The sequence below is a fragment of the Pomacea canaliculata genome, linkage group LG7, assembly GCF_003073045.1.
Source record: "Pomacea canaliculata isolate SZHN2017 linkage group LG7, ASM307304v1, whole genome shotgun sequence".
In the NCBI taxonomy this organism is placed as follows: Eukaryota; Metazoa; Mollusca; class Gastropoda; order Architaenioglossa; family Ampullariidae; genus Pomacea; species Pomacea canaliculata.
In genome coordinates this window covers 23,772,363-23,795,396 of record NC_037596.1, presented here as the reverse complement: position 1 = coordinate 23,795,396, position 23,034 = coordinate 23,772,363, and the positions used below count along the sequence as shown (strand labels likewise).

Here is a 23,034-nt window from a genome sequence, read left to right as displayed (position 1 = left end):
GACGTAACACGCGAGCTTTGTACTTTCTTTTCATTAGTCGAGCCGTTCGTAAGCCTCCACAGTGCGCAAATGTATTTGCATCTCCATTGACAACAAAACTGCACTTGACCAAAGTTCTTAATATTAATTATTATATTATTGCCCTCAAATCACTAATTGATAATAATAATAAAAAAGTTGACATATTTTATTTGCTGTGACTTTTGCATATTTTTTTTAAACGTTGGACAATATTTGTGCAGTCTTGAAAAAAAAAAGAGAGAGAGAATGACTCTTCTCTAAATTGTCGGGTGGAAAGCTTACTTATTTCATTGGCGTCTCCAAAGTTCCTGAAATGTTGTGTGAAGAGAGACCCAGACAAAGGTTGTAAGGTTTTTTCTTTGGTCACGAAAACTTCAAATTAATTTAAAACAAACAAAAATACAACGTTGTTTAGAGGGTCCTGCAAAAACCTTCAAAATATTCCTCCTCTGTATTTATCTTTCTCTCTTAAGGAAAGTCTTTTACTTCTCGCATAATGAAGCAGACGAAAGGTGCACTGGCACTGTTTATTCAAACTTTACACATATGTGAATCTTACTTTTCAAGTGAAGAGCTGCTCTGGGGGTATTCGTCTCCCCAAACCGCCGCTGCACAACCTAGTGTAAACATCCCGAGCCCAAAGAAGTCGCATTTGCCATAAACGTATGGCGGGTGGAAGCACGAGCTAAGAACAGGCAATGGAAGACAGCTGCGCAAAGAGGACCAGCCTCGTGTGTTGTTATTTCCTGCGCAGGAAATTACGCCGAGCTTGATGACTAGCACCAGCTTGCGATACACGAGACAGAACAATGGCGAGCAAGCAGCCAGCTCCATGCACCCCCCGGTGCCGGGGTGGGGAGTCCGTGCGAAACAATAACAGCGCAGGGGTCGGGCCAGGTGACCAGGATGCCGGCCCGTAGTTTGTCCGGGGGATGTATTGATAGAAGAAGCAACACAACAACAGGGGTCTTGTTGATGTAAGTAACGATAAACTGAACTCACTACCTAGGTCAAGCAGGCGATGGTTGACGCACGAAGCCCATCAGAAATAGTAACACCAACTTTACTTACCCATTATTTAACACGTATACAGAAAGTCTAGGGGACCAGGTGAACCAAGAAAAAAAAAAGATAAAAATATTTAAAAATTACAAGAAACAAATATAAACCTATATATATATTCAACCTAGGACAGTAGGAAGTGGGGGGCAGGTGTATGTGTGACGTAGCAGCCTACCTGCCAGTTGCAGTGTGGCGTTGTTGCTGATGGCGCTGCCGTGGATGTTGGTGGCGTTGCAGTAGTAGACGCCCACGTCGGGCTTGGCGTTCTTGTTGTGGATGATGCGCAGGAAGAAGAGCTGGCCGCTGTTGAGGAGCATGCGGTGGGAGGACGGGCTGTCAGCCGCCGTCAGCACGCGCTCGCCATTGCGGTACCACGTGATCGTGGGAGGGGGATCCCCCTCCGCCTTGCAGTTGAGCTTGGCCGGCTCGTTCTTGGCCACGTAGTCGTCCGTGGGGTGTTCCACGATGCGAGGGTTGGGCAGGTCACCTGCAGGATAAGAGATGGACATGTCACACAACTTGAAAATTCAAGATGCAAGATTTACTTTGTAATTATCACCCACTTGTTCTCAAACCCTTGCTTTTTAATGTTGACTAAATAGCTCAGTCAAGTATAAAGTGATGATTCCGAAAATAATACTAATAGCATATTATCTTAAGTATGCTACATCCAGGTCTTGTTATAGTCCGGTCTTATATGACTTTTGTTCAAGCTCTGTGTACATTTATTCAAGCTTTATATGAGGAAACTGTATGGGCCAACTGCTAATTGTGTATAATTTAATTTCTCCATACCCCTCGAGGGATGAATGAATACAGATATCTGATGGCTGATGATAGGAGCGATGCTCAGGTCAGAAACCTGACCTTTGTTCTCTCATAGGACTGCTGGTGATCATAGATAAAATGTCTAAATGTTGTTTACTCATGTGTCGTTGGATTTCATGGACTGTTCAGTTGCACTCACTTGAAACTCAGAGAGTTAATATTTATTATTATTATTGACATTATTATTAGTGTATGTTTAGTGTGTGTTTAGTGTATGTATTAAACAAATTTAGAACTTAGATGGCGGTTGAAGAGTTAGAGGAGTGTGTATAAAACAATCTAAAATATGTTTATATACTAAAAAGGTTTAATCATTAATACAGCCTAGGAGTTGTTACATGTCTTTTCTAATAAAAATTTTATTGTCAACAAAAATTTAGTTTCGTCCAGCAACAGCAAAGATAAAAATCATAATTTCATAACTTGTCAAGGCAATCCCAGATGTATGAGGGAAAATGGTGTCAACAAGTCATTACTGCCGTCACAAACAAAAAAGATGAATCGACTAAAACATTTTTTATTTATTTTCGTGGGCGCCAGCGAGATCTGTTCGTCTGCGCACTTTTGCCCGTTTGTCGCTCCTCCCCAGCTCCATGTAGTTCCAACCAAAGCTCGCCAAACAACGGGCACATCAACGGATCACAAATCTCGCACCCGCAACATTTCCCTATCAGACATTCGCCATCTTGAAATTTCAGCGGCCATCTTCAGGCGGCAACCATGGACGTCCTTCGGGGATTCACCAAAACCCTCCACCAACCTTCCAGCTCCCCCTATACTCCTCCCACGAGGCTTGTTTTGTGTCTCCTTTTCTTCACCAGCTCCATACATCACCCGATTTTTATTTATCCTTTCGCTAAAAGGAATGAGACTGAACTTTCTTTAAACGCACAGCATCCGCAGCCATGTACACAGAAGGGTCCTAAAATCGCAGAAGGCACAATTCCGTCTTTGATTCAAAGAAAGTAAAAAAAAAAAAAAAAATGGAGGCTGAGAAGAAGAGACCCACCTCGCTTTTACATTATCTAGCGCCCAGAAATAAACACCAGACACTTTTCGTCTTGCTCAGAAAGACAAGCAGACGATGTTGCCCATTCCATGTTACGTGACCGGCGAAACGACTTCAAACGTACTCCAGTGACGTACGTCGTTGATAAGGAAGTCTTGGCAGAGTTAAGGTTCTTGCCACCTTTTAGGAACCCCCCGAGTGGGGGCTCTCGGTTTAATCTACACGTGTAGGCACTTCAAGAAATGAAAGAGAGACGTACGCCATATCTACGAGCAGAGAAATCAAGCCGAAAGCAGGGTGAGTATGTTATGTGTGAAGGGGGGAGAGATACGGCCATTAAACGATACTTGCGGCGTATGAAAAAAAAAAAGTTCCTACCGACGGCGCATGCTCAAAGCCCGATGAATATGCATGATAAGACCAGACATGACGTTTACGATTTGCTAACGCCAAGACGAAAGGAAAGTATGAAGGCATCAAAAACATCATACGGGCATTTATCATTTAAAATTGCACCCGCTTTGAGAAACTTGTGCTTGGATAGGAAACAGAGAGGAGATGCCAATGGGTGTGTGTGTGGGTGTGTCCGCGCGTATTTATTTAAGCGGACATTTTTTTGTGAATGTCTTTGTGGGAAGGAGTGAGTAAAATCAGAGAAAACGCTTAGCATGACATTTTTCATGAGTATTACTCTTATTCCCTGTGTTTTTGAAGTTAAACGATAAAGAAAATACAGGAAAGTTCATTAAGTTAAAAAAATTAATGGTTTGAAATGTTAAAACGAAACTTCAATCACCAAGTGAGGCACAGCAAAGAAAAATAACTACGAAAGACAAGAATTTTAAACGAAAAAACAAAATATTGTACAAGTAAATGTTTAGGGCGTGTTTATTACAAAAAAAAGTTTTTTAAGAGTAATGTGTCACAAAGTTTTAAAAAAATTAATTATCTTTGTCTAATAGCGTGAGAAACGTAAGAGAGAAAATGTGTGAGAGAGAGAAAAAGAAAGAAAAAAGAAGTCGCCTCCCTGGCACGTTAATTACTTGCTACTATCGATGCCTAAACATGTCCGTCTCGACGACAACGCCGACAACCGCTCCGACATTCGCTCTTCATTATCGCGCGGTGTCATGCTGCAAGTTCAGTCATCTGAATCATCCACAACTCCTCCCCCTCCCTGGCTCCCCAGACATCCTCCCGTCGACCGCCCACCACCTACTCACCCTCCCAAGCAGACGTCGAGGGGAGAATGTGGTGCCCCGACTCATATTTCAAACTCGCGAGCATGCACATATTAGTTTTGGCCATGCCTTCACCCTTCTCGTGTGTCTGTGTGTGTGCACGTGTGTATGTATGTCTGTGAAGTATGTAATTTTCTCCCCTCCCCAACCTACATCCCCTTCTCCACGCATCACTGCGGTTCGCCAGTCCATCAAGCAAGAGACAGCAACCGAATACCAGCAACAGAAAAGCAACAAGGGAAACAATCCCAACCTTCTGGTTGTCTCCCCTGGAAGCTTCCAGAACGCCAAAGGCACCAGACGAAAGCAAGGATGCTGCTGCATACATCAAAACCGGATTCACTTATGCAGGCTGACCGGCATTTGTCTCCTGAACCAAGCAACACCACGTGAAGAGTAATGTTCTGAAGATGCTCATGGTAGCCTCGTTGTGGCCGTGGTAGTTCCACAGAGCCTCAATCTCACGTGACCTACATTTGCATTGCCTCGTGTAAGGACGATGAGAGCCATTGGAAAGAAGGAGAACATTAAAGCAGAAAATCTCGAGAACAGTTAAATCAACCGGGCGGCAAAGTTTCTCGTCCTCATCCTCTTCTGTAACTTTTATTTTCATTGAAGTAGGTCGTCTTGTGCCAGACTCACCTTTCAAAGGAAAGCTAAAAAAAAATTTTAAAAAAAATGTAAAACCTGTTTTTCCCCATGAAGGAAACCAAGAAAAGATATAAAGGAAGTCGCTCTCATATCCTCGCTTGTGCAAATGTAAAAGAGCATCAACCCTCCCACCACAAAAAAAGAGCAATTTTGACTTTTGTGTTTCACGGGCTTCACTCAAACCCTCTCATCGACTTCCCAGGGAAACCACGGGTGACAAACCCTCGCAGGTAGGTCTAGCTGCTTACAACGGTATCAGACGCAGGTGAAAAACAGGCAACAATGCGCCTACCTGGCGGCTGCCAGAGGCAAGGCAGGTAAAAGGTAATAGACCCATCCATCACCTCCACACCTTTCGGGGAGTAGTGGGGGATGCGATCAAGGCTCTGGCTTCACCCGATCTCTGGAAGTGTTTCCCCAACATCCCACGTGACCTCGGCTCGCCGAGCGCATTGTGGTCCCTCACCTGACGAGCAGACACAGGTGAGCACTACGGACAGTTTGCCCGACAATAAACCGTCTGCCTTTTCAAGCGGTTTACAGCGCTGTCGGCCCCATAAACTGGCTCGGGTACTTACTTCAGGGTATTCTTCTTTTTTGTCGCCTTGCTCCTGCTTATCATTTCCCCCTTACACTATTTTTTTTTTTTACTTTTTTCCCTCCCGCCGTCTTTACATGTTCTTTCACAAAGCATTTACGGGAGAGCCGAGCGGGTAGAGCGCTGGCATCCGAACCTAGGAACACACCGGTTCGATACTCGTCTAGAGTCGGGTAGAAAGGGGGAGGAGATGGGTACCGCCCTCACGTGAAGCTGGCCTGGAGAGAAATGAAGTCCCTGACACCTCTTGTATTTTTTTTTAAAGTCAACGTTTATGTCTTACCTGTATGACTAAAAAAAAAAAAAAAAAACCGTGAGGGAAGCAGAAAGTATTTCCATAGTACAACAGAGGTAGACCACGTGGTGTCTCAACATTTTAATATATACGTGGTAATTGACAAAGAGTAGAACATCAGTATGTAACAACTTTGATGGGTACCTGACTCTTTAGAAGGCTGAACAAGGTAAACAGAAGGGAGGGAAAGAGGTGGGGTAGTGCCCCCATATACCCACACACCTCGCCCCGAGCTAAGTGGGGTCTCTAACACCTCGTTCCCCGTCAAAAAGTCACGTGACTACCTTTACCTTTACATCAGCACCCGGAATCCAGCCTATGTAGAATGTTCGTCATTGACAACAAAACAAACAAACGGCCGTGACATCGCCCTGCCCACCAAAGGTCAAAGAAGTACGTTTAACTCTGTCTCTTCTCTCTCTCTGGTTTCTCTCATCCAAAAGGCAAGACTCTGGCTTGACAGGTCAAAGGTAAAGCCAAGCATTCTTGGGGTCCGACACCCGTTTAGCTGCCACCCAGGAAAAAAAGACGTGAACTGTCAGCTGAGAAAACAGACGACACTCGCCACTTCGCTCAGGTATGAGCACTGCGCCACCTCGACCACCCAGGAGCTGGAGGGAGAGCGAGGGAACCCTCCTTCACCTCCTCATCTTTTATCTTCCAGTCCTTCCCACCTAGCAACCAGCACGTGCGGTCAGTAACTGTCGCTGGCTAGTGACCACCGTGAGTCAGTCAACCACAACTTGGGAGGAGGAAGTTATTTCTCTTTTTGTTATTTTCCTCCTTTTTTTGATTCAAAATATTGCTGTTGTACCTTGAAGCTATTTTAGTACAATGACGTAATCGATTCCTTCTGTTTGAAGTCAGGGGTTCGATTCTTATCACAATCAACATTATTTTTTCTTTCTTTTATTTTCCCAGGTGGGATCAAGGTTCTCGATTTTTTTTCCATTTGTTCATTTTTTAGGTTTTAGATTAAAGGTCGGGTTAGAATTGCGGTTTGAGGTTTATCACAATGAGTAAAAACGAAATAATTGTATGTATCAATAATACCGATGCAATAGTAAAAGCGACAGTCAAGAGCTGTGAGAGGAGACATCAACTGATGTACGCAATGACCCCTCTGTCCCCTGATGACCCCGGCAAATTATTTTTATTTACTGTCAGCCGCATTTAACCTAGTCTGGCTCTTTTTTTGAAGACAATTTCAAACTCCAGGGGCTGCTAACACAAAAACAAACACATACTCTCAAACTCTCAAAGTTTATTTTTAAGAGGAAGTCTCTTTCCTGTGATGGATGAGAGACTAATTTAAATATTTATTGGCTCGTGTCTCGCTTGTTTCTCACCCCACGTCGAACAAAGAACTAATGAAGGACCGAGAAAATGGAAAACGGAAAATTGCGTGCAGTGTGACCGTTTGGCTATAAAAGACTATGAGAATGATAGTGCAACAAGTAAGTCAACACGCAAAGAACCAGGCAGAACGAAACAAACAAATAAATAAATGAAAAGAGCGTGCGGGGAGGCCATTGAAAGAAACAATGCGCAGATGAGAAAAAGATTAGGAGATTGACTAATTCACCTAAGGATCCTTTGCCCTACGGAAAGGAAGGAAGGAAAGATACCAGCAATAAAAACAATATTACAATAAAAAAAATGTCGACAATATAAAAATGATCGACAGCAGGGAGTGAAGTGTACCATGCGCTAATGAAGAAAGGGGAAAGGTGATGCTGGGTGGCATGGGGTGGAAGAAGAAGCTGATGCGAAAAGACGGGTGCTAGCATTTCTTTGAAAAAAGAAAAAAAAGGGGGAAAAAAAATCCGGCTTTAGGTTCAGTCACGCGAACTAATCTTCCAGAGGTTCGAGGAGCCTGAGATCGACATGATTCATTGCACCGCCATGTCCACACACGACAGGCGCCGCCGCCGCCGGAGTAGGGAAAATTAACATTTGATAAACAGGAAGCCGGGGGCACAGACTGCTAACAGTCAGCTAAGGTTAGCATTTAGCATCCACAAGCGAGCGCGTGTGTGCTTCCGGGCCACGCCGCCGAGCGAACTCGAGTTTCTATCCATCATGGGCGTAGATGACATGTGGGGTCTCGGTGATGACAGTTATATAACAAGATAAAAGAATTCGAAGTATTTGATTCCTCCAATCACTCTCTATTCACCCCTACCCCCACACAGCAAAAAATAAATAATAGTAAAAATAATGAAAAATAAACAAAATAATAATAATGAAAGATTTGTCGTTCCTACAATACCAACAGTTTAGGGCAACAACATTTCTGATGTCCTCTACTGTCTACTAACGATCAGGTGCATGTGTGTGGTGAGATGCGGTGAGTAAAGACTACGAGTCTCCTGCTGCAACCAAGAAACATTAACTCCATCACTTCAAGGTTTCCTGTCGAGTCAGTTATTGGCGACCAGTGACGTGCGGCACGCATTCCACTTCCTCGACCCCTCAAAAAAATTGAGAAAAAAAAACGTACGCCATAAAATTCGCACGAACTAAAAAACCGCGAGACATCTGAAGGACTCGGTGGTCGGATGGGCTATTAGGAGGTGGCGCTATCAGCTATTAGGAATTTCCCTCCATCTCACAAACCCCGCCCCCCTACCCCCCACAAAACCCCCGTCTCTCTGCTTCCCATAATCCTTCTTCTTTCACTAGTCCATTTCTCGCCATCCTCTGGATCCGTGACAAGTTCCACAGAACAAATATGCATCGAAGAAATATATCCGAACTTTTCAAGCATCCATGACAAATGGAGACAACCATCGACCGGAAATGAGCCTCTCGCAGATCACGTGACATCCTCCTCTCGTCACAAACGACTCGCACAGTAGCTTTAGGTCACTTGCCGGCGATCGTTTCCGGTTGCATTCGATTGGTCGCAAGCTCCGACGTACGTGACGTCAGAAGGGTGGGTCGGGGTTGAGGGAGTCGGAGATGGGTTGTCGGCCCAGCAAAGGGAGACTAACCGAATGAAGCCGCCAGTCTACCGATCCATGGCAAACACAGACCTGGTCGTGAGGAATTGTGCCGACTGGCAAGTTCCAGCACGAGCTCGGCGTTCACTTTACCGCCGCCTGCGTCTCCAGGGGAAGTCTGGAGTTACAGACAGACCTGCCTGTGCGGCTGGTCAATCGGCTCACAAAACCTTAAATAAATCTTTTTTCCGTCCTCCCTTAATCTGACTGAGCTCTGGCCACGACAGGGAACACACGAATCTATTCTCTCTTCTCTCCTGCCTTTTAACAGGTGTCTTTTCATCACGCCATCAGAGCTGAGTTCTCTCCCTTTTTCCCCTCTTCTCTCCCTTGACCTCTTTGTCCGTTGCATCCTCAGGAGCCTCTGCCTTCACCTTCCTGCATACCAGGTCCAGTGGTTGCAGATAGATTAATTTAAAAATATTTATCTCAGTGTCCACGTGGTTATTACCTGCTGAAACACTGAACTCAGCTCTCTCCAAGTAGTGGTTACCTCCACAAACCCTTGAGAATAATCATTATACCCACATCGTCAGCCCAACGACGATCACACCATCAGCACTGCGACAACCACTCCAGAAACCTAAACAATCTCTCACCAGAGCTTGCGGACCACCAACGATGGTCGGAACCAACAGGTCGGAACAGAAGCACGAGCTTGATACCACTTATATATACACATATACATATATTACATGCTCCGCCAAATGTCACAATATATAAATGTCATAACCCATGCTGGTCCATGGAGGGCTTGCCAGTTGTTGGGGTCACGAGGAACAAGCAGACTTGCGAGACATTAAATTACGAATGGACTAGAAATTTGATTAAGTTGTCAAACACTGATTGGTGTGGTCATACACTAGCGGTCCATCTCTTGTAACTGTCTTAGCTCCTATGATGGTCCTGTCGAACTTCATGGTTTAACATTTTCGTCCTGCTAAACACCATTAAATCCGTAAATGATGAACTAACTCCTTGTTGAAAATACAAACACAAAACAATTTCTTTAATAATGTTTACAAGCGCAGCTAAAAATAATTAATGAAAACCATCAATTCCATTAAGAAAACACAACGGAGATAATTCGCGCAATGTTCTTTAATTTTTTTTTTAAAACATAACCGCATTTACTTTCGTACTCGAAACAGACGACACCTGTTAGTCAAACTCACTACCTGACCTCCATCATTCCCAGTGACCTCTTTGCACTCAAGAACTTTATCAGCGACGAAGTCCTTTGCAACCACTTCTCACCACAAAGCCAGACGACCGTAATGGTCATCGGAAGTCGACCAATTTTTATTTAAAGCGAAAGTGAATATAAAAACAGAAATGTTCTTATGTTCCTCACTCCCCTCCTCTCTCTCTATCTGCCCCTCCCTCCCTTCCACCCCGTTTCCAACCACCTACTAACATTTACCTGCTTCTACCCCTACCCCTTCCTCTCCTCATGGATGTCCATTTCTGATGGATGTTATTGCCAACGTTTATATTCCTCCCACCCTCACCCCCCAACTATTCTGCCAGAGACCGCAGACGTTTGCCTCCCCTTAGCGAATCCATCCAGACCGCACGTAAACACGACAGAGTTGCCCCAACCGACGAAAACTGCTTAAATGTCAGGACTGTCGGAAAACATGTCAGACCGCATCGGGCCTCATTCCGGGAGAGGTTTGGTTACTGGTGCCAGAGCTTGGCACGAGACTGATGCCTGATTCTCTTTCCACGGCGGGGGCACCACACTACCCCCGGCCACCACCACCCCTTCCTCATACCCACAACGGTCTCTCCACACCCCTCCTCACCTCCGATGAGGTACCTGACCTTTTGCTGCACGGGGCACAGTGTTAGATAGTGTGACGTCAGGGAGGAATAAAGGAAAGGGGGGAAGGGGTGAAGAATAAGGTTTGCTTCCCGCCAATGTTTTGTGTTCAAACACCGTTTTGCAAGGTCTCGCGAGACCTCGCGACGCCTCGCGGCATTGATCACGTCCCGTCACGTCTCGGGGGCGAACCCGAGATCCGCGGGTGGCTGAGGCTGTTTCTGCATCAGGGGACTGCAGCATGGGGGCGAGATACGCGATGCTGGAAGCTTCCAGAAGCCGCAGTGAGTGGTGCAGCCCACCCACACGCAGGGGATGACGGTATATCTATGTGTTGGATAACGCCTTCACGCTGCACCACCACAACTTGCCGCCAACGCTGCTAACTCATCAGACCGGAAGATAAATCTTGTGTCGCTGCGCATGCGCAGACAACTGTTGACCGTTTCTTCACCAACATCCAGCTTTGTTTCTAGGCTTTAGAATCAATCAAGAAACCAATTTAACTTAATTCCACGCAGAATAACACAAAACACATCAGTGTCCATAAAATTATTGAACAATTATGAGAAAATTAAAAAAGCAAATCACTTTAATAAATTTATTTTTTAAATTTAGTTTACAGCATTCTAGAACTGTGAAAGCACGTGGGTGTTCCCTGTTCGCATCTCACGGCAGTTAAAACGATGTTTGGGGAAGTACCCGTCTTTTCAACCGTTAGATCATCGCCGAGTGTAAAAAGCTCTGCGGGTGTTTCTGTGTAAACACCCAGCAAGTACCCACAAACTTATCCACGTGTGGTCTGGACCACGTCAAAAGAGTTTGTTTAACTCATTCGCCACCCGTTGCGCGAAGTTGCAACCTAATGGCAGCAGGTGCAGGATTAATTGCTGCAGACGATAACCCAAAGTTCTTATTTGTCCGGTCTTTTATTTCATCTTTCTTTCTTTATTTCATCGGATGTCTTCCTTTCTCTTTTCTTTTCGTAGAACTTGAAGCTAGCAGCAACTACCTTGCTACACTTATGCACACACAAAAATCACGACTTGGGTACGCCTACCCCGGGTACATAAAAACAAAGGATTTGAACCACTATCTCCGGTTGGCTTATTTACTTATAAGGGAAACAACTCTAAAGATGCTTATGAGAGCTGGGTGAAAAAAGAGAAGGGATAAAGGAGGGTGTGGCAGAGCAGGGTGGCTCCGAAATTATGTCCTCTTCTTTGTCTCCGTGTGCCTGATGCATCTGCTGCTTCTTCTAGTTTTTCACCGCAGCAAGTCAGACCTGCTGAAGTCGTTAAAGGGGACGGTACTCTGCGTGACCACCCACCACTTATCTCCCCTAGAAATCGCAAGCAGGTACCCAACCGTGGCCAATGACAGGCTTTAAGTCTTTGAAGGGAAGTTTGAAAAAAATGCAAGGGTGGTGCGCACCGGCCGAGAGATGGCGTTGCTGATCTGCTAGACGAAAATTACCTCCCCCTCTTTTAACCGGCGGGGCGCTGTGCACCTGCCCCCCTTTCCCCCTACCCAGACCCTCGCCATCTCCTCCCTCGATGCGGTAGGTCATTGTGCGACCTCAGAACCAACCTCGCGAAAAATAAATGACTACTCGCTTCATTAGGCGGAGTAAAAAGGCTGCACGCGCGCAGGGATTTAGTGACGTCACCCTTCTAGAAAGTTCGATCTGCTACATGTGTCGATGGGGAGGAAAAAAAAATCCCTAATACAACAGATTGACAGTGTGCGCTTCACCAACCTGATCGCAGGCACGATGGGAAATGACCAGCTCACGGTGTCAAACGGACGAAGTAGTGCGCGCGCATGAACACGTCTATTGATGGCTTTCACGCACTGTGTGCCCTCAAAGAATGGGAGAGAGAGAAAAAGGACGGAATTCCATTATTAATAATAAAAATGATGAGGAGGATGAGAATGATTTAAGAAAACTTGTCTGAAAGTGAAAGCTTCAAGTGTAGTACAACTGCTAAGGACAGGGAAAAAAAACAAAAACAAACGAAAAGTAAATAAGACGATTACAAAACAATATCAAGATGTATGGAGGACGTGGAGGCTAGAGATGCGGTGCAACCATCTGCACACCTGACAAGGAATTTTATAAGTAGACAGACACACCGATTACAGAAGATGAGATGAACTGGGGAAAATAATAAAGGAAACTCAATGAAAACATGAGAATATAGAGCATTTTCCTTTGTGAAAAGGTTAAATGAAATCAATAGTTCCAGAAAGCTCTTTCCAAAACACTGACTAGGACAGACGGCACGGAATAAGAGACTTAATTTTTTAAAAATTCAAATTAAAAAAATAATGGAAAGTCGGTGAAGCGAAGTCTAGAGCTCAATGTACCCCACGACTTACTAAGTCCTCATCAGTGAAGACCACCAGGTGCTGATCATGCACGCACAGGTGAATTCGATTTTTTTAAACAGTCATTTATTCTCTCTTCCAGCCTTTGAGGAAAGTAGACTTCAATGACCTTTTGATCATCATGCTGATCGGGACAAAAAAACTTAAAAACTGTAAACAGACGCTTAGATGCACCAGGAGACCTTTGAAAAGGGAAACAATAAGCCTCTTTCCGTCCAAATAAAATTTAATTCTCTCGAGTAACAATCTCATCAAAAATGAAAAAAAAAAAAGATATAGCAGATCGGAACGAAAGGAAATCCTCAAAAAATTTCGCTGGAAAAATGGTGATAGTCCCTTGAGCAGCTGTATGTTTATTAAATTTCGAATTTCAATCTTCGCCAGCATGTTTCTTTTTAAACTTCCAACTTGTCCCCCATCTACCCTGTACCCCCTCCTGGCGTCTACCCCACGTCCTGTCGAGGTTTATCGTTGTTATTTTTTTATTTCCACTTAGCACAGACCGGAATTGACCTTGTTATGCTCTTTGTGCAGCTACTTGAACGAAATCCCAAGCAGTCGCGAGCGTGGGTTTGTAGATGGCGCACAAGGATGTAGTGGAGTAGGGGGATCAAAAGGAACGGTAACTCGCGCGAACATTATCGGGAAGACAATCAGGCACGCCAGGCGGCGCTGGCGAGATTCTCCATGCTCTTTCCGCGATAAACCTCGCTTCAACCTTAGGTAAATAATTTCTTCTTCATCGAACGTGTGTTTGACAAACCGCTTTTCACAGTGCTGCCGTCTTGTTTGCGGTGTAGTCATCTGCGACACATCATCTTCCTCCCTCTCTCTCTCTCGCTAAGCGTTTCTGCGCGCACACACACACTTTGGTCGCAGGACAAAAACCATAAAAGCGAGGCAACTAGGGATCTGCTTAACTGCAAGACAAGAAGGGGCCGCAGTTCTCAAGAGGCGCTTTGACGCTGTGATCAAAGACTTTTTCAATGTTAAGTTGTTGGCGGTCATTAGAACTCCCCCCATCTGGGGCACTGGCGATATAAACAGCGCCGTGTCCTCCTAATGGAGGTACAGGAGGCAGGGACTGAGTGCAGTGTACTAAAACAACCCTTCCCCCTAAAAAAACCCCACCCCTACACATTTCTATTTTCTGAAGTGTCAATAAAGCAAAAAAATAATAAATAAATAAAAATAAATAATAATAATTTCATCACAGTATCCTAAGAGTGTGGACATCCTTCGATTTCGTCATGTTCCTCACCAACTCAACCACCACCAACCAAATGTGGACCATAATACAACAAAAGTCTTGGCTTCCAGCTGGACTTCGTAGGAGGGTTGGGAGAGGGTAGGGGAGGTGTAGTACAGTTTCAGGCTCCATCATGCAGATACCATCTGCTACGTGTGGATCTACACCCGAGACACACACCCTACCATCAGCTTCTTTCTCTCTCCCCACCCCCATTTTTCCTTTCAAATCCGATGTTGGACTTCACATGTCGGGAGGAACAAATTCATCTCGGGGACAAAACCCAATCCCGAACCATCGTCAACGCAGTCGGCTTCTGTCATTCTCCCCCCACTCCCACGCCATCAACCCCCACCCCTTCCCGCAACGCCTTTGAACCAATGAAATGAATTGAGCAGACTTTTTTCCCCTCAGAAATGGAATGAGGCCGGGGTGGTGGAGGAAACTGATGGCGGAACGGGAAGAGGAGTCCGCGAGAGATGGAGAAAACAAGAAAATGTCGCAAAGAAGAATCAAATCGAGGCTACATGCAAAAAACAACAACAACAAATGTGGATCCAGTACTCAATTTGGTTTCTATTTTTTAAAAAGATCGCGTGTAGATATTACTATTTCAATGCCACGTCACCAGTCCGGGGAGTAACCAACTCGCTCACTGGGTCCGCTACTTTGAAAATGGTCTGCTAGGGGGAGAAAAAAACCGTTACCATGGTTACCAATGACACCCTTGGCATGTCCTTCTGTGTGTGTCCCCTGACGAGTGCAAGTCTAACATTCACGCATGCGCCGAAGGGCAGGGAGCGGTGGTGGGTGGGTGGGAATGGGTGGTCTTATACAGCCGCAGACCCGGCTAGCAGGCGCCATTCCGTGACGTCACAGGTCACGACGGTGTCACCTTCAGCGGCGGGGCAGCCCCTCCTCCCTCCCTCTCCCCTAGCAGCATCACCACAATACCTTTCCACAGTTCTTCGTCACCAAGACGCCCAGGGTACGGGGTGAGGAGACGTACCGGCCAATATGTAGAGAGGTGGGTGAGTCGGGTAGGGGGGAGGGTGGTTAAGCCTTCGTGCCGGAAGTCCTCAAGGTCGATCTATCCTCAGGATGCTTCCTGGAATTTCCCTAACCCCCCCTACAACCAACGACCTCCCCCAGCCTCCTCCTCTTCTTGGGTTCCCCTCTCGCACACTGGATGGCCGAGCCAGGACCGAACAACACGTATCGATCCACCATCATGCTCGGCCTGCATCCCGCAATCTAATTTTTGTAACTTTTTTTTTTCTCTTTCCTTTTTCCCCTTCCGTTATGGTCTATCAATCATGATAACCTTCTACGTAACTCAGCGGACAGCAAGGTGGAGAGAAGGACGAAGAAAAGGTCAGCCAGTTGCCCGCCCGCCTGTCTTCATTTGCTCAGAAAGACGTTGATGATGTTTTCGTTGTATTTTCTACTTTGCGAACAATTACTGTCTCTCTAGTTTTCAAACGATGAGTTGAAAAAAATCAGAAAAAATAGTGTAGTAAATTTAGTTCCTGTAAACAAACTGGTCGCGGAAGAGAAATGGATGGACATTAGAAGCAAGGTAAGGGTGGGAAAAAAAGCATGGGTAGGACAATTGGTAAGTGTTCTCTAAAACCAAAGATGTGTACAAGAAGGTAGGGTGAGACGATTGCTGATGCCATGTTGTCGAAGACCTCTGTCCCAAACCAAAAAGGTCGGCACTGAACATTCAGTTCCACTGTCTTCTTAATTACTTTCCTCTTTAGTTGGGTGGGCAGGTCTTGATTCATGGGCGGCACAAGTGATAAGGATGATAACTAACGGGTGAATCAGAGGGTGGGCGGCATCGTCGTCCTACAAACAGGTTTGGAAAAAACAGATTTTGAACGAAGTGTATTCCAACCATCAATGTATACCAGTACAGCGGATGTATATTGTTGTGTGTATATATATATAAGTTGCAGAAACACGTGTTTGTATAACATCTTTGGTCTCATAGTGCTCAGTGTATATTTTGTGAAAAAAGACAGAAAGAAATGTGATGATAAATGAATACGAAATGAACTTTTCAAACAAACGAGAGGAGAAAAGAGAGCGAGAGAGAGAAGCGAACACTTTAAAACTTTTAGCCATGGAACGCCAAAACAAAAATAAATTTTGAAAAGAAGAAAAATAACTGCTTCTTATTTACTTGGTATGTAATGACAGGGTATTGTAACTGATATATTATCGCCATTCCACGGCCAGGAGTTATGGACTTACACATCATTAAAAGACCTCACATTTTTTCCCTCTTTTAAGCTGGATTCATATCCGACATTTAACGAAAACGCACTCATCCACTTAATCATTTTTTTTAATAAACCACTCTATTTTCAGTTCTGATGTGATATTCAATCAAAGATGGCAGGTGCGTCATAGTTAAATGAACAGGAAGAGCATGTTAACTTTATCTCAAGATTCTGTGAGATGGAATCCGAGCGTCCACTTCATTCCTGTGTCATCATTCAGATTATTTTTCTCATTCCTCTGTCATCAGTAAGATTATTTTGCTTTACTAATGAGAGAAACCTTTCGCGGCAGGTAAATGAAGTGCTGCTTGCAAAAAGCTTTGAGATAGCAAGGTGTTTCTGCACGTGTGAGAAAGATGTTTGAGGGTTTTAATAGGTTAGGTATCAAAGCCTGGTAAGATTCCTACAAAATGGAACTCAGTTCTGCCTCCTATGGTGCAATAACGATTTATTACTTTGACCGAGAATCCTTTATGGACGATTATGCCGAGATACAGGATTTGCATCGCATGTCTTTGATGTTTAAACATTAAAAACAACCGAGGACGTCCACCAATCCACAAAAATAAACAGGAATCGATTTGGAAAATAGAAAACATGTCTTTTGCAAAATCAAGCTCCGGAGGGTGATGTGTCCTGTAACCTTTCTCACAACAGGAACACATGTAGGTCAATGTGATGGCGTCTTCAGGTCTGGTTTGTCCATCCAGATCCTCCAGTCCGCAACTGCTCCCTCCGCAACAAAATCGTGGAGGATAAGCAACTCATGTTATTTCTCGTCCTCGCAGCCTAGACTTGCAGGTGACAAATGGAAGCAGCCTCCCTCCCTTCTCCTGTCATCCACACCAAATGAGAATGACGCGTGTAATGGCGGCGAGGTGCATGACCTGTGTGTAATGGCGGTGAGACGCGAAGTGCGTGACCTGTCACGTTAGTTCTGTGACGGGGGCGCCTCCATCACGGGCAACACTCCGGAGGTGCCTAATGACACGCACCCCGGCCCCTCCCCTGGCTTTCTCCTCACCATCCAGTCTGCAACAGAAAAAACAAACAACGACCAGTCGTTTGGCGCAGACCTCCTCCACAGAACTCTCGCAGTCCCTTTGTAACTGAAGCAAGCAGCAGCAACCCTGACACGATGGACATCAACAACGCTTTCACTCTCCCCCAACCTCCCTCGTGAACATCATCATCGTCGCTATTGTTCTTCGGTTCCACACGTCCTTCTGTCACTCTAGACACTTTTAGGAACGGAAAAAAAGACTAAAAAATTTATTTCTCCCTTGACAGCCATCATGAAGGGTTGACGGCCATTCATTCGTGCCTTGTGGAATCAGACCGACAGAACTCACCCAACATATTTTCATTTCATGCAGCAGTGACAAAAGAAAGCCTGGGAAGTTATCCGTTTTCCTCTTTACTAGCCAAACTCTGCTTAACGACATTTATAAACAAGTGGCTTCATAAAGGGTGTGTGTGTTTGAGAGAGGGATGATGTTTGCAGGAGGGAGGGGGAAAGGCTTTTCCTTTCCCAGTCATCTTGCAGATTTATGTTTTAGATGAGCTCCCATAGCTTCCAACGTTTCGATAGTCAAATAAGTCATCAGTGTATTTTGGTCCTTGAGCTAATGAAGGAAGAGATGAGTGTAGTAAAGAATCAGCTCTCCAGACTGGGTGGCCAAAACCTTCTGGTCAACTGTTTACAGAGGAGAGAGAGTAAAAGCATATCTTGCCGGCTTCTTGTTGATGTGTCTAGTTGGGAAGAAAACATATTGCCATCTTCATCTTATCTAGCTGAGACTGAGTTATCTGTGGAGTCAACAACAACTTTAGAGGCGAGCAGGAGGACCTTGTCAGTGGAAGTCCAAGCTCCAACCCGACTGTCGTGTTCTGCAGAACTCGTTAAAACGAAGGACATGGTTATCGTTCTCGGTACACATGCCTGGCCATTCCTCTTCAATCATCATAATAATCGCGAGATGATGATGCACGGAAAATTTGTTGTGGTCGCTGATGGAGAGAAGGATGGTGGTCCGTGGAACATTTGTGCAAAAAAAGTTCCTATTCCTACCCTCCTCCCTGTTATTCTCGGATATAACAAAGAGGGCTTACTCTCCGCGAGTGCTAATTTCTCTCCCCTCTCCCCTTTTCCAACCACCATCACCACCTTGATGAGGCCACCATAACTTGAGGTATAATATTCCCTTTGATCGCGCGAGTGTGGCCTTCAACGCTCAGCAGGACTTCGACGATCTGCGCATGTCCGTCAACTTCACGCCCTCGGCCATCTTCTCGCCCCGCGCAAACCGGAAACTTCCCACGGGCGCTGGCTCTCGCTTCTGGCAGATAATGTCCTCGACCACCACAACCTCCACCCCAGCATGAGGTTCCGGATTGCTTTCAGGTGGAAGTCAACAACACAGCGATTCAGACGACAGGAAAAACAAAAAACAAAAAAATGCAAACGTCCTGTAACAGCAGATGAAACGAAGCAGTTTTCTGGTTGCCAACGCGACCACCATCTGAATTACAAATGCACCAAACATGAAACCTGTTTTGAGTGCCACTGTTGCATCCCTCTATCCCTTGTCAAACGACAATTTCTTACTATCACGGCTTTTCAAACAGATTTTGTAAAACCAGACAATATCTAAAGCAAACAATCTCATCGTATCCAGGGAATCAAAATTGTTGATAAAAAAAAAAAAAAAGAATTCGAATGGAAACAATAATCGTGGTTAGTTCAACTATATCAAGGTCTGGTCTATAACATGTTGCGCATGCCTCTTTATTTTCTTCCGGTTCCTTCTGGTGAGCTCCAGGGGTCAAGATCACGTGAAATAAGAGGTCAGGGTGTGAGAAATGACTAGCGTCCTCGCAGCTTCGAACCCTGACAGTAGAGACAGCATGTGTCCCCTCTGTATGTCAGGAATGGAGAGTGGATAGTGGTGAGGATGAATTTTTGAGGGGTATGTGTGTGTGGAGGGGGAGGAATGGGAGGAAAATCGCTAAAAGAGTGTTTGGAACACTGTTTCTCATGGGCACGATGCCCGGAGACGAAGTGGTGCCACCCCTATCTGACAGCTGCCTCTGTCACTCACCGCCTCTTGAACCGGCTGCGGGTACGGCCAGTGGCATGCTGGGAAGCCATGCTGGGAAGCCAGTCTCCATTATCGGACCACCCCCTGTCGTGAAGGTCTGGGTTTTGTTTCCACGTGCGATCAGCGCTCTGTGTGTTTCTTTTTTTTTTTTTTTTGATATTATTTTTTTTTCATTGCATTTGTGATACGGAGGATACTGAGAATTGTGGACTAACTTCTCATTCAGTTTTTTTACTTTGCTCTAATATTTCCAAAATTTGTTTTTGGTCCAAACGCAGACACATTTCAAAAATGCATAAAAATGAACAAAATTACTCGAAACTAAAAAAATATTCATTTCTGTCATGTTATTGAGTTTCACAAAAATTTTGTAAACTCATCTCCATAAAAAAATTGAGTTTTGACAATATATTTCTTCTGTCTCTCTCTCCTCAGCCCTACCCTCTTTTCCTCCAAACCCTTCTGTATCTGTTCCTTTCCATGCACTAAAAATTCTTTCTCTTTCCGTCCTTCGTATTTTCTCCTTGTCTCCTTCATGTCTTTAGCGCTGTGACCATGCTCTTTAGCCTGGTTATGTGCTATATAAATCACACATTCCTTCTTCTTCTTATTATTTCTTGGAGCAATGCAGTCTCCGTGCATGTTAAAAGTAACAAAGCACCGCTGTGTACAGGTAAACTACCGGCAGAAGAACGCTGCGCCATACGGGTTTCGAATCAGGTACCCTCCCATTAGCAGTATTCTAAGCACTCAGTTGTTCGCGGATAGAAGGAAGTTGCCCGCGCGCATGTCCACAGAAAAAAGCGCTGACGCCAGTGCGGCGTGCACGTGCATGCTGCTGACGGCGGGAGGAAAACACAAGCACGAGCCTGGACAGGCACGACAGCACGTGCCTCGCGAGCATGCAGGGAGGGATTCCGTGCATGCTTCATCAAAGTGTACAGACTCCGCCGGCCCCTAAACGCCACAGCCCCAACCTGAGACGGCTTGCATTTGTCTATCTCAAAATATGGGTGGTCTCCCTGTGGAAGTCTCTGCCCCCACTTTATCTAATAACCAGTCAACCCACCCTGGGTAAGGAATCAAAAGCAGGTCACCCCAAAGTCCATGTCCATCGACAGTTAGTCTAAAACAAAATGGAGTTCATAACTGCCAGAAAGTTAGGAGTCTTTCTTCACAGCATGACAAAGAAATTATTTCTCCTTCACTTCTTTTCTTTCTGTGTGTGTGTTTGGGACTAACTAGAAGCCGACACGAAAGATCCAAAGGGAAGGAAGGAATCGCTATCTTCATCTCGTCTGTTTGTTCAAAGCAGCGCATGTATTTCCGAACACCCAGACGTGCATCGTCCTTGTTTTCTGGGAGCCTGCGCTGAAAGCCGAACCCGATCGGTTCCGATGCACACAGAGGAAAGATATCGGTATCGCCGGTTCGAACCGAGCTGGTGTCCGACCAGATCTTTCAGCGGATCCCAGAGACTAAGAATATTTGCTTCAGGCCGTGCAGGGTGCGTGTTAAACTTCTTGTCAGAACATCCGAGAACATTCCACAATCGTCTTCACTTAGCAAGCATGATGCTGACAAACAGACCTGTCATCTGACTGCAACCCGGGTACTTACGACTGATTTAAACATTCTTCAAGGCTCATCCTAGTCTGGCTGCGTTTCTGATTATTTTAGAGATAAAAAAATAGCAATTTCGAACCTGCCCATAACCGTGTCTAGGGTATCGTATTGTCCAACTGTTTCCTTTTTGTTTCGTAATTTTTTAAAAAAGATATTTCGAGAGTTTTGAGATGGTTAACTGTATACCTTTGTGACAAACGTGGCAAGTAGCAACAATTCTTTCCCCATGTTTGTCTTCTACTTATCGGGCTATCCCTGCCAGCTTCTATTTCTGCTCAGGCTATCTGTTGCAGACAATCAGCTTCTCCAGTATAAACCCCTCGGCAAACGTCATCCCGCCCAAGGCACAATCTCACAAACCCTTTCCGGTAGCACACACACACAAATAAGTCTCACGAGCTAGTCTCGGTATTCTTATGTGAAGCACCGCTTCTAGGAGGCGATACTTTAATTTTCAGACCTTGATTCAGCTTTTTTTTTTTTATTCCTCTATTCACCCTGCTACCTTCCAAATCCTCGTACTCTCTCCTGTTATGAGTCCTGTTAATACCTTAGTCTCATTTATCAACTTCGATATCAATAGTATAGCTTCCTATATAACTGCAAATAAAAATTATAAAATATTTATGAAATATTTCACTCACAAGCACTGGAATTTGTAATTTATTTCATAAACCGACATCGACCTCGGGGGTGTACAAAGGAAGATATGATGGATTCTAAACAGCAGCACATACTGTGTCTGCCAAAAACTGGTGGGTGCGTGATGGTGGTGCTGACTGCTATTATGAGAGGAATTCCGAATAAATTTTTACAGTCTGGACAGTCGGCCCGCAGGTTGCCAACCTCTAGTCGAGTTGTCCCGAAAAGGGCGACAACTAAGCCACAAGAGACTCAAGGGACGCAATTCTCGTGATGCGCAGAATAAGGAAAAGCAAGAAAACCACTTGGTCCCAGTCTTAATTGTGTTATACCCCAAGTGCAACAGTTCTTGCTGTACAAGCCACCCTAAGACCTTCAAACAGCAAATAATATTAAAAGCGATGGGATCCAAGACGCAAAACTTCTTTCTCCATCGTCACATCCCTCGCCCTTCCCAGAAAAAGGTATCCAAACTTGGAGGACGGGAGAAGAAACTTTAATTTTTTTTTTTTTTAAGCAGCTGTCAGGTTAAATTTGTGAGCTTTAGGTAAATGAACTCTCGAGCCGAGATAGAGCGCAGCCTCGGCGTCAATACCTGGCTTCAAAGCCCGCTGTCTCGTCGTTAAAATGAAGTGCCTCAAGTGGTCGGGACCAAGAACCTCGCCTTCCTCGCCCTCGTAACTACATCCACCCCGCTCGCAACACACGCGCGGTCTCTGCGCATCCTGTTCGACTCTATCAGCAGCAAGGAGGCAGAGAGTCGTTGGGCGTACCGTTAGGTTTCCTCACAAGTTCCCAGGCCCACATCAGCGAAGATCAAAGGTTGCAAACGAAAAGGGTAGGATACCCACGATCATGTCTCATCACCTCTGAGAACCTCTTTCGATTAGCAGAAACTATGTTGTGGCTGCACCCTGTACACCTGTCCAGCCGACCCAACGAAAACTACATGGCGTATCGAGATGTCTCAAGTTTATTTCCTGGCCTTGGTAAACAAACAAACACAAACACAAACACACTAAATAAAATTTTATGCCACGATGATTGGCGCCAGAAGGACAAGGCGGCAGATCCTGAACCAGACCCTCCAATCAAACTATCTTCCTGCTGTCTCGTCCATGCAGCAAACCCCTTCAATCTTCAACCTCTTTCATGTCCTCCTCCTTTTATGCTTTTCTATATCTTGCTTCTCTAATGCATTC

At 45.1% G+C, this 23,034-nt stretch overlaps 1 protein-coding gene across 8 annotated transcripts in view; it reads right to left on the bottom strand.

The window, feature by feature from the left end:
• The window catches only part of LOC112568014 (roundabout homolog 1-like), a 278,799-nt gene that overhangs the window by 38,352 nt on the left and 217,413 nt on the right, over positions 1-23,034 (bottom strand). For all 8 annotated transcript variants that reach the window (XM_025244995.1, XM_025244993.1, XM_025244994.1 and 5 more), the window contains one exon: positions 1,259-1,570. In XM_025244995.1, coding sequence (XP_025100780.1) covers positions 1,259-1,570 — 312 coding nt within the window. The remainder of the gene's footprint in view (positions 1-1,258; positions 1,571-23,034) is intronic.